A 16124-nucleotide genomic window follows, 5' to 3' on the forward strand; every position below is an offset into this window, starting at 1 on the left:
TCTTGTGTTTGAACTCTTAGTGCATGACTTGAATTTAGACTCTAGTGTCGACTTTGGCATAGTGATGCCTAGACGGACGACTCTTATCTTAGTTTGGATGTTTGTCGATGGAGTGACGTCATTGGACAAGACATGTACACAAACTTGACCTTTGACCCGTAATGTAGGGGAAATGCGGGTTTAATACCCGTCAGGTTTTGACTCTGCTAAGGCCATTGAAGATGTCTCGTCAATTAGGCGACACGGCCTGGACCAGAGGGTAGGTATTAACTTCGGCGGAGATCCGACGTTATCTAGACGACTTGACTTGAAATCGACTGGACTCTAATCGACTCGAGGCCGAATCAGAAAGGTGGATTGAAATTTTCGAAAATAGAAATTTTCAAAAAGATTCATTTGTCGTTTTATGGACGGCTTCCAAAGAGTAGGGATCTCCGAAAGTCGATCAGTTGAAGAGTTGTCTTAAGTTTGTTTTCAAAATACGGTTTGAGTTGAATTTGCGGCGGCTCTGAAAACACAGTGTTGTTTCCAAAGACGGTTTTTTAAAATTCCGAATCACGGATTAGAAAATCGACAATCGAATAATTTGGAATCGTCATCACAATGGCCATGAAAACGGTTAAGTTTGTTTTCAAAGGATTTTAAAATTGGGTTAAAAATTTGAAAACGGTTAGATTTGTTTTCAAACAATTTGGAATCGGATTGAAATTTGAAAACGGTTAGATTTGTTTTCAAAGATTTGATTTTGATTTGAAATTAGAAAACGGTTAGATTTGTTTTCAAACATTTGAAATTTGATTAAAATCTGAAAACGGTTAATTTTGTCTTCAAAGATTAAGTTTTGATTTGAAATTTGAAAACGGTTAAATTTGTTTTCTAATGATTTGATTTTGAATTGAAATATGAAAACGATTAAATTTGTTTTCAAATGATTTGAAGTTGGAGACGAAATTCATTTTAAGGGGGGAAGACTGTATTTATTACCTTGGTCAAAGGCTAGTCAACGGTAAATTGATAAATATATTTTATAAAATTATAATATATTGCATTTATACGAGTTATGTATGAGATGGAATAATAATAATAAAATAATAATAATAATAATAATAATAATAATAATAATAGTAATAATAATATACGATACATATATATATATATATATATATATATATATATATATATATATATATATATATAGAGAGAGAGAGAGAGAGAGAGAGAGACTAGTTCTAATAAGTCCACAATTTTGGTTGAGTCCCTAAGTCCTAATCTTAGCCACTCATTTTTTAGATGTAACTTCAGTACTTTATGAGTGTAACTTTTGTGTATGAATGTAATTTTAGTACTTTATGAATGTAATTTTAATTAAAATTTGACATTTTTTATATAAAAATTTGAATTTATGTTATACAATTTTGTTTTTAATAAAAAAATGTATTTATGTAATTTTAATCATTTATGTAATTTCAACACTTTTGAATTTTTGTAATTTTAACAATTTATGTATTTTCAACACTTTATAAGTGTAACTTTACTACTATATAAGTGTAACTCTAATATTTTAAAATTGTAATTTTAATATTTTAAAGTCATTTTTATGTAAAAATTTAAATTTATGTAATTTTTATTTCATGTTGATTTTATATAATTTTAAGAAGTTTATGTAACTGTAGTGAGGTACGATTGTAACTGTAGTCATAATAAGTGTAACTTTAGTCCGATATGAGTGTAACTTCAGTCCGATAATAGTGTAACTTCAGTCCGATAATAGTGTAACTTCAGTCAGATAAAAGTGTAACTTCAGTCAGATAAAAGTGTAACTTCAGTTTGATAAGAGTGTAACTTTAGTCTGATAAGAGTGAGCACAATCATGACCACCACCACCACCACCCTGCTTTCTCACCGACCACTGAAGCACGTAACACAACACCTTTTGACCACCACCACCCTCGCCACCTTCTGACCACGACCATCAAGCCATCACCAGCCAATAAAAAAGGGAAAACTGGAAAAAAAAAACGACAACCACCATCAGCCTATGCACAAAAAACGGAAAACTGGAAAAAAGATTTAAAAAAAAAAGGAAAGAAAACGACAACACAACGGTCACCGCCGTAAACACCCACCAAAACCACTAAAAACGAAAAAAAAAAATGGGACGGCAGTATGTGCGTGGATATGACACCGACAACAACGAACAACACCGTCAATACCCACTACCACCAAAAAGGAACGAAATCTGAGAAAAAAATACACAAAAAAACGAGATCTGACAAAGGAGTGGGTTGGCCGTGGTGGTGGCATGGGAAGTAGGTCGGGATTGCGTTGGCGTGATGGCGGCGTCGGCGGCGTGGTGGCGGCATGGTGTGGTTGCCGGCAGTAGAGGTCAAGAGGAGAAGTAGAAAAGGGAAGAGGAGGGGATGGGGGCGTCGGGTGGTGACGGCGAGGTGAGAGGGCGTTGTGTGGTGGCTTTTTGTCGGTGATGGTGGAGATGTAGAGAGATAAGAGGGAGTATGAAGATGAGAGGAAGAGAGAGAAGTGAAAAGTGAGGCAGTGGAATGAGAGGGATGTGAGAGATTAGGGTTTTGGGGTATTTAAATACCATCCATTTATTTTACTCTAATCCTAGCCATCCATTATGTAAATCAAAAGGCTAGGATGAGGACTCAAGGACTCACCTAAATAAGGTGGACTTATAGGATCCTATTTATATATATATATATATATATATATATATATATATATATATATATATATATATATATATATATATATATATATATATATATATATATATATATATATATATATGGGTTTTTCTATCCTATGCCCACTAGGCATAGGATAAGAAACTAAAATAGGAAAGTATTAAATGTATTTCTTGTGAAGAAATGTAAAAGTGATTAGATATTACAATTTCCCATGAAAATATCATTTAATACTTTCTTTTTTTGGTTTCTTATCCTATGCCTAGTGGGCATAGGATAGAAAAACCCATATATATATACTACCATCCTTCCCTTATATAATCCACCCTACCCCTTATCCACTCACCTTATCCACTCATAAAATCACAACACAATCCTCACCCAACATTTTATAGAGAGAAAGAAGAGAGAAAGAGATAAAAGAAAAAGGAGATTTGAAAGACCGTCTTTTGTCCCTCCGCCTCGAGATCGTAAGGTAAGTCCGTCTTACACTAGTTTATATATTATTTAATTAATACCGTTGACCCGCCTTGACCTTGACCCATCCTAGGACCGTCGTTGACCACCATGGGACCACCGTTGACCGCCCAAAAACGAGTTGACTGAGTAGATCTAGGGCATGTATTTGGTTTGTGTGACTCGGTTTTGAGATGAGTTTTTTACTCCTCTTACCGTGGCTGACCTAGGGTGGTAGTGGGGTGGTTGTGTCTTGGGTGGTGAGGAGGGTTGAGTGGTGGTCAGTGGTGGCGGTGGGTGCTGCAAATGGGATAATTAAAGAGGGTGTCGGTTGTGTGTTGTTGTTGTATGTTGTATGTTGTCGTTGGTGTTGTTGTTGTTGTTGATGGTGGTTGCTGTCGGCGTGCTGGCTGGCTACTGAGTCCACCGTTGTGGTGGCCGGTGCCGGCGAGGGGTTGCTGTGTTGGTGGAGTTTGGTGATGCTTGGTGTGGGTGTGTGTCGTGTAGGTTGGTGTTGTGCCGTGATGCTTGTGGGTTGTGGGGGCTGCTGGCCGTGGTCCACCACAGCTGGTGATGGTGGTCCACAATGGCACCGGAGGTGGTGGTTATCGTGGTTAATTAATACCGTTCACCCGCCTCGACCTTGACCCACCCTAGGACCGTCGTTGACCACCATGGGACCACCGTTGACCACCCATAAATGAGTTGACTGAGTAGATCTAGGGCATGTATTTTGTTTGTGTGACTCGGTTTTGAGACGGGTTTTGTAATACCCGTCCTTTTAGGGACCCGTTGACCGACGTTGACTGATCTCAAACACCTTCCTTGACCTTCGGAAAACTTATGAGCAATGACTTGTGACGATGTGAGTCTTTGTGTGCTTGTTACTCGATCTAGCTGAGGCTACTCGATCGAGTAGCTTGGGAGCTCGATCGAGTAGAGGTCACTCGATCGAGTAAGTGCGTGTTACTCGATCGAGTAACGGGTTTGCAGCGGGAAATTATAAATCGTAAATCGTGAAACCCAAATCATTTCCCTGCCTTTCTTCCTAAACCTAAATGTCGTCATTCCACTTCTTCTCCACCATATTCCTTTCCTTGAGGCCTTTGAGGATGCTTATACCATAGGGATGGGATGCTTGAGTCGGGTAGCGGTCTTGACACCGGATTGCTTTGTATAGGTATGTTGTCATCATCATCATCGGCTCCTTTGATTTTAGTTATGGCTATGGTAGTAGTAAAAGATGGTTGTAATGGCTGCTATAGGTGGTATTGATGGTTGATTGTTATCTTGTGGTAGGACGCGGAATCGCTGCGGTTGCTAAAGGTAGGTTCGCCTACTCAGTACTGTTGTTTGTCTAGAGAGTATGTTGTTGTTGTTTGGCTGGTTTAGTGTCTTTGTTGGCTAGTTGGTTGTGGCCGATTGATTTGACATTGTATTGGGATAGTGGTTGGTGATTGTTGTTTTTACAGCTGGTTGTGACTGTTGTCTATGGTTCTCGAGGTGCGCCCTCGGCTGAGTGGAGTCACTTGCAAGAGTGGCTTCACGTCCTTGATTCGCCTTCTGTGGAACCCGCCACAGAAGAGATGTGCACATTAAGGAACATGGGTTATCGCTCGGATAGATGAGCGGGGCTTAAGTGGGAACGGCTGTGGTCCCCCACTGGCAGAACTGGACCTTCGGGCAGTCATAGATGTGTGGTTGGTTGGAGGAGGTGGTGTGTGTGTAATGTTGTAATTGTGTTGTTTCTGCTTTTGTATTGTTACCTCAGTTGCTGACCTAGTGTGGTTTTGTTATGTTGTCTCTCTATTTTGTGTCTGTCGTGATCCACTATGGTGGGCAGTCAGTCTTAGCAGGTTGGTGTTTGGATCATAGTTGGGTGCTTGGAGGGACGAGTCTACCACGAGTCATGGCAGAGATAGCTTCACATAGTTGTAGTAGTCTTGAGTTGTATCTTTTATATCGTATGTTGGTTTAAATCACTTGTAATATAACATTAAAGTTCTTTTATCGACATTTGATTATTACTTTCCTCGGGCAACCGAGATGGTAACGCCCTTATCTTCTAAGGAAGGTCTTGTTAAGGCTCCTTGGTAGATGGGGGTGTTACAGGTTTTTACCCCTCTTACCGTGGCTGACCTAGGGTGGTAGTGGGGTGGTTGTGTCGTGGGTGGTGAGAAGAGTTGAGTGGTGGTTAGTGGTGGCAGTATAGGTGACAGTAAGTGGTGCAAATGGGCTAATTAAGGGAGGTGTCATTGTGTGTTGTTGTATGTTGTATGTTGTATGTTGTCGTTGGTGTTGCTGTTGTTGATGGTGGTTGTCGCCGGCGTGGTGGCTGGCTACTGGGTCCACCGTAGTGGTGGCCGGCGCCGGCGAGGGGTAGCTGTGTTGGTGGAATTTGGTGATGCTTTGTGTAGGTGTGTGTGTCGTGTAGGTTGGTGTTCTGCCGTGGTGGTTGTGGGTTGTGAGGGTTGCTGGCCGTGGTCCACCACGGCTGGTGGTGATGGTCCACAGTGGCAGCGGAGGTGGTGGTTGTCATGGTTAAGGAGGGAGTGCGGGTGTGAGTGAGTCGGCATTTAATTATTAAATAATGAGTGCGAGTCGGGATTTGAATTTAATTATATTAAATTATATAATAATAATTTAATTAGATTAGTTATTAAATGTATTTAATTATTTCATTTAGGTGACGGTTTTTGTTGAAAATTATTATTATTCGGATTGCTTACGCAGTATGCTAAAAGGTAGGTTAATCCTACTCAGTTTTAATATATTTAAATGGTCATGTGAGTCGTGTTTTAGTGGTCATTGCATTATAACATGATATCAGTTAAGATGACTTGATGAGTCGGTAATTGGCATATTAGGTGGTATCTTGCATTTATTGTGTTTGTCATGTATATTGGAGGGCATGACGGTTTATGTTGGTTACTTGTTTTTGACGAGACGTGAGGCGGTTGGGAGGTCGTCTCACGCTCGAGTCGCCTCTTGGAGTTTCCCACTCCAAGAGGGATGTGCACATTAATGACTTGAGTTTGGAGGGACTCGTGTAGTTGAGACACGACGTCTTGCAGGAGACCCGATTAGCTTCTGGGCCCGGTACGTCTGGACGTGTCCCGGTACCTGTTTGTGTGGTATGGTGTCGTAGGCGTATCCGTGGCACCGGTGGTTGTGGGTACGTCTGGGCGTGTCCCGGTACCGGCGTGGTAGTTGTTTGATTTCATCTCATTCATATCATAGGCATGTTGCATACTCACATACTTTGTGTCGTGTCTTACTTTATTTATTGAAACTGACGTGTTGTGTGTCTGTGTAATTGTCACATATTTCCGGGTTGGCCTGTGTCGATCCATATGATATTTCCGATCATATGGGGAGCATGTTGAGTACAGGTTTTGCTTATTGACGTGATCGGGATTTGGGCCGCGCCTTGGACTCAGAGTCGAGTAGCGTAGCATAGATGACATAGATGGTAGTTGACTTGTAATTTCTATATAGTTCACATTTATCATTTGTTTACGTCTATGTAATCACTAAAATCATTATTTATATAAAGAGTTTCTTAGGTGTAATTCCGATTTAACTGCTTTGGGAAATAGAGACGGTAACATCCCTCAATTACCTTGGCCGGATAAAACGGGTGTTATAGTTGCGATGGTTGGGCATGTTTGTATTAATGGTCGAAAAGGATAAACCAAAATCGGTTGGGCGTGTTTGTATTAATGGTGGACAAGGATAAACCAAAATTAATGTCTCTTCATTTTGTGCTCAAAAGACAAATAAGGGTAGAAGACATTAAATAAGATTTAGGTGGGGGTAATAATTTTGTTATAGGGGGGGGGGGGGGGGTGTTAGGAAAAAAAGTGTAAAATGATAATTACTTGTTGAAGAGGTAGTCGGTCATCTGATTTTAATTTAAGAAGATCGTACTCAAAATTGAGTTTATTCTGAGTTAAAATATAGTTTGGAGTATCATGAGGACACCTATAGTTCAGAGTATTTATGTTAAATAATCCAATTAATTATCTTTCCGAAACTATGGCTCCGTTTGGTAAATTAGCTGATAATGTAGCATATATAAAACTGAAAAGGTAGCTTAAAATTGAAAAGCTAACTGAAACCTGAAAAGGTAACAGATAAGGTAGCCACTAAGTCTCATGAGAGATCGTATCTCATTATATTAATGACAGATAACCAATAAATACACTAAAAACTAAGTATAAAAAAAACAAGATAAAAATAAAATAAAAATAATAACTACCTATAATGAGAGAGGTATTTCACTAACATTAATGAAAGACCGTCTATCCAAAGTCTTTGCTGAAAATTAGGAGCTGATAAGGTAACTAATTATATAAAAAATATTTGGTAAACTAGTTGAAAATGTAGCTGATTTTAAGTAAAATGGCGTAAAAGGATATGATAATAATTTAGTATTATTAAGGGGTAAAACAGAAAAATTAAATGAGTTCAGATACTTAAAATCTCAAATACATTTCAAACCCTTGTAAAAAAATAAGGTATTTGAAATATTGGTCAAATAAGCTACTTTGGTTAAATAAAATACCTGAAATGGCTTGCCAAACAAAGCCTATGTTAGATTCTCCGTATGTAGTTCCAAAAGGGGGTTGCAAAAGCAGTTAATGTATTATACAACCGGTTGTATATACAACTTATTCACTGTTGTGGAGCTTTGTTACAAAGTTGTTGAGCTCTATTAACAAATTTATCGAGTTATGATACAAAGTTGTTGAGCTTAACAGAATAATTATTAAGCTCAATAACTTCGTAAAATAGCTCAATAACTTGTAAAATAACTCAACAACTTTGTGTGAGAGCTCAATAACTTTGACGCGGTTGTACATAGTTATTATACAACTAGTTGTAGGATAGTATTTGTGTTGCAAAAGGTCGTCGACGTTTTTTTTAAAAAAAAAACCATCATTACCCTTGCTCACTCTCTCTCTACTCTATTCTCTCCCATATCCTCCCAAAGTACAAACTTTAAAATAAAAAATAAAAAAATAAAAAAAATCAAGACTTTGTTAATCAAATTCAATGTCAAACAACGAACCATCTAAATCAATGACTACCGATAAGTCTAATTAACTACTTAATAATCTATGGAATTGTAATTTTTCGTTTGATTTATCGGAGATTGCCTAGTATGAATCGTTGAATCGGACATTGCCTATTATGAATCGATTATGAATGTGGACGTTGAAATTAGTATGAATCGAATTGTAATTTTTTTTTTCTCGTATGAATGGGACGTTGAATCTGCACGTCCCCAATGGACACAAACTTTGAATATGAACGTCCTTAATGGACAAAGACGTTGAATGTGCACGTCCCTAATGGAAATGGACAATGAGTCTCCACGTCTGGGCTGGCCATAGACGATGAATCTGGACGTCTATTGGGCCTGGGACATTGCTTCTGGGCGTCATTAGTGGGCATGGACGTGGACTCTAGGCGTCCCTCAAGGGCCTGGGCGTTGGTTATCATCGTCACTCTAGGCGTCCCACGCGACACAAACATTCAACGTCCTCTTGCCTTCTCGACGTTGAGATTCAACGTCCCTCACCAACCATGACGTTGAATTTCAACATCCCCCTCCCTCAACGACAATGAATGTCAACGTCCCCCACCCTACCTGGCATTGATTTCCAGCGTTCATCAAATACGACCTCCAACAACAACAAGAAATGCAACGACAACAACAATCAGCCAGCAACGACAACAATAATACATTCGAATTCAACAATAATATTAATTAAAATTAACCAATTAAATCTATAAAGCCAAATTCTTCATAAACTAATTCATAATAAACAAAAGATATGGATGTGTATTATTTACTTGGGGTGGTGCTGCGGTGGCGTTGTTGGTGCTGCGGTGCTGCTCGTTGGTGGTGGGTACGTGGTGGTGGTCGTAGGTTGAAAAGGAATTGAGTTGAGTGATTGAAAGAGAGAGCAGGATGGACTGAGATGCGGTGGCAAGTGCGGCGGGTTAGTGTGGTGGTGGTGGTGGTCAGAGGCGGCAATGCGGTGGGTGTGGGTGTGGTAGTTTGGCTGCTGTCGGGTTGAAATGGGAGAGGGAATGAGAGAATAGAGTAGAGAGAGTAAGGGTAGTGATGGTTTTTTTTTTTTAAAAACGTTGACAACATTTCACAACCTGGTTTTAAAATCATCCATAAGAATTGTATGACAAAACTGTTAAAACTGATACGGAGTATACTTTATTCATATTTTATTATATATAGTTATTATCTCAATTTCACAAAACTGGTTTTAAAAAAGACTTGATTATGCAATTTTTATCTTTTTTTTTATACGGAGTAGTAATTAAAATTCTAATTTTCTAAACACAAAATTAGGATCCCCTATGAACGTATGATATATTCAATCTTCTTCATACAACAAAATTTAAACACACGAAACTTCATAAACATGAAGTCAACAAAAAAGACAATAATACTCCCAAGTGAGCTTCCGCGAAATTAAGTGGCAGTTACTTGAAATTGGCCGACTTTGCAAAATATAGGGAAGTTGCATCCATGACTCCCTTTCTCCGCAAGTCCCCACCTTTTTCCCTTACCTTCCTCACAAAGTCACACCTATATATATTCCCCTCAACAATATTCACTAATCACATCACAAATTTCTTACAAAAAATTCACACATTATATGTTAACGTAGAATGTCGTCCATAAATAACCCAGAAGATGGCTAATTCGTCGATCATCTACCATTAATGGAGGAAAAACTAGGTGGGGAAGCGTTTGATAGTTTGAAGAAGAATGCAGCTTATATGGGTTTGCAAAATTTAAGTGATAAAGAATTAAGAAATATGATTAAGGAAGGTGATTATGATGGTGATGGTGCAATTAGTCAGATGGAATTCTGTGTTTTAATGTTTAGATCATGTCCTAGATTGATGGAACAAGCTGAAGATTTGCTTCAACAAGAACTTCATTTCTTGTATTAATTGTCTTGTTTATTCATTTTTAATGTTCTGGAGTATTTTTTTAGTTGGATATTTTTTTTTTTTTTTTGACAGCTGTAAAAACAGATTGTTACAATTCATGGCCTGACGGGCCAGGCCATGTGCTAGAATATTAAGATGTCTCGGGATAAAATTAATACATAGAAATAAGCCGAAGTTGCCCCTCATATCTGCCAAGATATCTGCCAGCAAATGATCTTCTTTTTCCACTCCTGCAATTTCATTGATAAGTTGAAGACAATCTGATGAAATATCCAGATGTAGTATGCCCTCCGAGGCTGCCCATAAAAGTACATCGCGCATTCCTGATGCCTCCGCTTGGAGAGCAGCTTCCGCCCTAATTTTCACACTTCGTCGCAAAAGTTCTTGTCCCATCGAATCAACCGCCACCCACCCAAACGCCGCCATATATGTTTTATCCCAGCTAGCATCCACTTTAACTCTTATCACCGCACAATGATCCTGCCTACCAATTAAGTAAAAAGGATACCCTTCCTTGATCCTCCATCTTACCGTATCCATCCTTTCCTCTGGGGCTCCCTTCATAAAAGCCCTAAGTTGTCCTCTATCAACCTGCTCATTGAGGATCCGAACCTTTTCCCCAATATTCTCATAGAAAAACTTCACAATGCTTCGCCAATTCAGCTCCAGGCCATCAAATTTGTTCCTATTCCGAAGGTTCCACAGGCGCCACAAAACAGCCACAAACATTATCACCCCCTTTCACCCCCCTCTTTACCAGAGAGAAGCTTGATCCAGTCAGTGATACTCAAGGATCCGACATTATCCACCCTGATTCCTAGTTCTGATCCTGCCCAAATTCTTCTTGCACATTCACCATCTCGAAACAGATGTTGAACTGTTTCCAAACTGCAAGTAGAAACCCCACACATTCCACAGAAAACATCCATTTCCAACTTTCGTCTAGAAAATTTCATACCATCCGGCATGGTACTGGTAATGATCTTCCACACAAGGATTTTCCATGTATTTGGGATAGGAAGATGCCATAGTCGCTTCCTACAGAAATCCTTTCCCCGGCCGCCAATCCTCGAATTATCTTTAAGTGAACCCCTCCTCTGAATATAATCATCAAAAATTAACCCATACCCACTCTTAACTGTATAAATCCCGTCCTTAGTGAGCGGCCAAAAGACCTTATCAGTTTGCCATGAATCCCTTAGCTGCATTGCCAAAATCCGTTCTGAATATTCTTCCTTAAAAAGTGCCCGGACATACTGCTATTTCCACTCACCATTTGGCATAAGGAGTTGCCGCACCTGCAGATTAGCCATGTGAGCCTCATTAAGACCCAGCCAACAATCCTTTGGTTCCGGTCTATAGCCCCCAACCCATCTAGCCAGCCATACATTGAGCGTAGAGTTCCTGCCAGGCTTCCACCCAATATTATTCCGAATCATGTGAAGCCCATGTATAATACTGCGTACCCCCCACGAAGTATCGGAATCCTTGGTTTGACGACTGCTAAGAGAAAAAGTATTTGTCCCAAACACCTTGACACGAAAAATCTTACAAAACAAGGAAGAGTCGCCGGAAACTAACCGCCATCCATGCTTGGCCAATAGGGCTTGATTTAAATACTCCACATTACGGATTCCTAAGCCTCCGCCACTTTTAGGAATACTCGGGAAATTTTTACTACACCAGTGAATATTTTTCCCCAATTTACATCCCGTCCACCAAAATTGCGACAAAAGGGAGTTAATCTTCTTTGCCACACTTACCGGAATTTTGAAAACCGATAGAAAGTAATTTGAGAGGTTTGATAGGACTGATGAAATTAAAGTAAGTCGTCCCGCTGGTGATAGAAAAATCCCATTCCATGAAGAAATCCGTTTAGTAATGTGTTCCACTAATGAGGTGAATATGTCTTTTTTCGATTCCTGAAATTCTGCCTGTATTCCAAGGTACTTTCCAATGCCTTTATTGGTCGTAATCATTAAAGTCTTCAACAGATTCTAAACATTCGCTAAAGTAGTATTTGGACTGAAGATGATACCTGATTTTGCAGGGTTTATCCTTTGTCCCGAAGCCTCACAGTACTCATTAATAAGGCTCATAAGGTAGGTTACCGTTCCCCCTTTATCTTCAAAGAAGAAAACCGAGTCGTCATCAAAAAACATATGAGTTAAAGGCCGGACTCCTCGACAAAGCCGAAAACCATGTATCCTTCCAATTTCATGGGCATGGTCAATGTTAATCGAAAGAACCTCCATGCACAGAATAAACAGGTATGGAGAAAGTGGGTCACCTTGTCGTAACCCACACATCGGACGAAATTAAGGCAGCGGTTTTTCATTAAAGAGGATTTCATAGCTCACTGTAGTAACACAATTCATAATAAGCTTTACCAGCTTCAGGGGAAAACCAAATTTGAGCAAAACCGATTCCAAGAAATCCCACCTAATCATATCATATGCTTTACTCATATCAGCTTTAAAAGCACATCTCCCATGTTTCCCATTGTGAAACTTTGAGATGTTATGTATAGCCTCATGCGCCAGCAATATATTATCACTAATATTCCTACCCGGTAAAAAAGCGTTTTGGGTTTCACTAACAAGGGCCCCCATAATCTTTGACATCCGATTGGCAATGCATTTGGTCACAACCCTCATTATCACATTACAGAGGCTTATGGGTCGATAGTCCGAAACCCCTTCCGGTGTATCCATCTTAGGGATCAGCGTAATAAAAGTTCTATTTACCTCTTATAAGACCCTACCAGAGTTAAGAATAGACAGTACCGCACTTGTAAACTCATCTTTGATCATAGACCAACACTTTTGATAAAAGCAAGCCGGAATACCATCCGGGCCAGGAGCTTTAAAAGCACCCATTTGAAACACAGATCCCCGGACCTCTTTGGCTGTGAAAGGTTTATCCAGATGGTCCACCTCATCATGTGATACGAAATGGTTAATGTGCGCGAGAACATGATCGAAAGAAGATCTATCCCTTACCTCCAGGCCATCCCATGATGCTCTATAGAGATCCTTGAAAGTTCTTTGGAATTCACTACATACCATCTCTTCCTCATAACACCATTGCCCAACCTCTCCCTTCAGCCCATGAATATGATTTCGACCTGCCCTACCTTTAACCCAGTTGAAGAAGAACTTAGTACATGTATCGCCATCCATCATCCACTTAACCTTTGCCCTCTGTTTCCAAAACATCTTCGCCGCTTTGGGAAACTCCCGCACCTCCTCATTCACCCTAGAATACTCCTCATCACCTCCTCCCAAACATGCTAAATTCATTCCATGCTCTAATTTTCGATCAAAATCCTCCCATTTTATTTGCCATTCAGCTTTTTCATCAAGAGTCCACTTTTTAACACTTGTTCTAACTCTTGCCATCTTCCTGACAAGGTAGAAAGCCGGTGACACTCTATCACTTGTACTCCAAACCTTGCGGACCGTCTCCAAGCAATCCTTATAATCCAAAGCCCAAGCATCAATTTTAAACGATCTTTGTCCCCCACTTCATGTAAGATTCAGATCAACTTCCATGGGGGCATGATCAGAAATCTGAATAGGATAGTGCTTAATACCCGTATCCGGAAAAAGAGATAACCAGTCCTTAGACCCCATAGCTTTGTCAAGCCGCTCATAAACCCTTTTATCCCCATGACGATTATTACACCAAGTAAACCGGGGTCCCTTAAAAGGTATATCCACTAACTCATTTCTTATTTTCCATAAGCTGAATTCCTCCGCACCATCAATTTTTCTTTGACTTGAACTTAACTTATCACAGCTAAATTCCACTTGATTAAAATCCCCTACCATAAGAAAAGGGTATTTACATGTATCAAACCATTGTTCTAGATCCATTAAAACGGATGCACGCATACTAAGATTCGGGGCACCATAGAAAACCACAAGATACCATAACCTTTCGTTATATTTTTCAACTACTAAAATGATAAAATTATTACAAGCCTTAATCAACTTCATCCTTGACTCCTTTCTCCATCCGACCCATAAACCACCCGATGCCCCCACAGCATCCACCCCAAAATGATTAACAAAACCCGCCGACCTAAAAACAGGGAAAACTTGGCTTGCACTACATTTCGTCTCGATTAAAAACAAGAAATCATAAAACTAACTACCTAATAACGCCCTTATTTTAGGAATTGTAGGGGAGAGCATGTTATTTAGGCCCTACAAATTCCATATAGGTCCCATCATGGCGATCGAGGAGGTTGTGAAGACCCAACCTCCGCAAAGCCATCCTCATCAGCTGCCCTACCATTGACAGAAGGTTCAGAGGATTCACTAGAATCCAGCATGATCACGTCTTCAACATTCACCCTAATTCCCTAGTTCATCTGCTTCTCCACCCTCTGATTACCTTGCTCCCAGCGTCCTTTCTTGGCCAAACTCTGTAAGTATTTCTTAGCATTATCCAAAGATAACCTAGCTTCCTCAGGAATAATATAGTCCCCAGCTTCCGTACAACACTTCCTTTTTCTTGCAGCAGAGATTGCCTCCTTGTGTTCATCACGCAAATCAGAGCCATGATAAACATCAGCTAACCCCAAGAAGCCATTAGACGTACTCCCAACAGGTAACGCTGCAATTTGCTTTGATTTTGCCCCAACTTCTGGTACATCAAAAATTTTTAATCCCAGGTTACGAGAAAACTTCAAACCCTTTACCATCTCCAGCTCCTTTTCATAAGCATCCTGAACCAATATTTCCAAAGGGACTAAATTAGACGACCCCTCATCAATTTCCTTGCCCTTCCTGAGAATAGCTGCTGAAACTAGAGAGACTTGTCTACTAGCAATCAACTCATACCCATTTGAATCCTGTTGCCCAGCTTCAGAGCCACCCTGAATTGCCAGCTGCAGCTCAGTATTAATACCTGAAGAACTATCAAAGGAAATGATAATAATCTCCTCAGGCCCCCTTTCAGAAGAAGAATCATTAGACATAAGAGCCTCTTGAGCATTGAACCACTGATTAGCAAGCTATCAGCATCAGGTCCAGAAGAAGCCTCATCATCAGCATTAGACTCATCCATACCAGTTGTGCCATTATTCACCTCTTCCTCTGCAACCACAGCTAACCCATTCATCTGTCCTAAATCCTCTTCATACTCCTCATTACCTTGACCTTGACCTTGGCTAGAGCTTTGCCCCACCTGCCTACTCAGAGATCCACCCGGATAATGATACCATGGAGGTAGACCCCCCTCAGGTAACTCAAAAGTTTGATTATACCCTCTTTGTTCATCTTCCAACCTTGCTCAATCCATATCCCCTTCTATCCTGTTGGAGATAGCTGCTTGGATTCTCTCATCCCTATCCACCAACCCACTCAGACTATCATGAGTTGAACAAATAACATATGTATCTTCAGCTTGTAACTGCACCAGAACCCCCTGCTGCAGCAAATTCAAATCCTCATGCATCTCCATCTCCTCCCCTCCACTATGAAAAGCCTCGTTATTATTGTCCTCTTCAACTAGCCAGCCCCCAGCACTAGGTAGGCCCCCACCATTAGCATTCTGAATTTCAGAATTCATGTCAACATTCTGAGCAACAGCAGCAGTAGCATCTTCCTGAACATCACCATTTCCCACCCCCTGAACATCAGTCATGACCACATCTGCAACTCCATTATCCTCAGGACTATTATCAGAGATGATAATCCAATTAGAACTTCCCAGATTAATGCCCTGGCCCTTGGTTCCATTGCCACTACCACCAGCTCCCATCCCATTTTCAGCACCCCCTATACCTACCTGAAACACCACAAGCCCAGCAAAAGACTGAGTCGTAACTGCAAAAGACATACCAGGGAGCACTCTCCCCCCTGGAGTGATTCCTAAATCAAAATCAACAGCTCTCTCAGGTGATTCCCACCTTCTCCTTCTCCTTTGCATACTCCTTTTATTAGATAACTTCACCCTTGA

General features: G+C 40.2%; 1 protein-coding gene across 1 annotated transcript; it reads right to left on the reverse strand.

Annotated features, from left to right (window-relative positions):
• Positions 1-12503: 12503 nt before the first annotated feature.
• Positions 12504-13555, reverse strand: LOC141627932 (uncharacterized). Its single transcript, XM_074441125.1, has 2 exons — positions 12941-13555; positions 12504-12596 (listed from the first exon to the last, which is right to left on the reverse strand). Exons 1-2 carry the CDS (start codon positions 13553-13555, stop codon positions 12504-12506), a joined length of 708 nt encoding a protein of 235 aa, XP_074297226.1.
• Between the last annotated feature and the right edge of the window lie 2569 nt (positions 13556-16124).

Source organism: Silene latifolia, chromosome Y (genome assembly GCF_048544455.1).
Source record: "Silene latifolia isolate original U9 population chromosome Y, ASM4854445v1, whole genome shotgun sequence".
Taxonomy (NCBI): Eukaryota; Viridiplantae; Streptophyta; class Magnoliopsida; order Caryophyllales; family Caryophyllaceae; genus Silene; species Silene latifolia.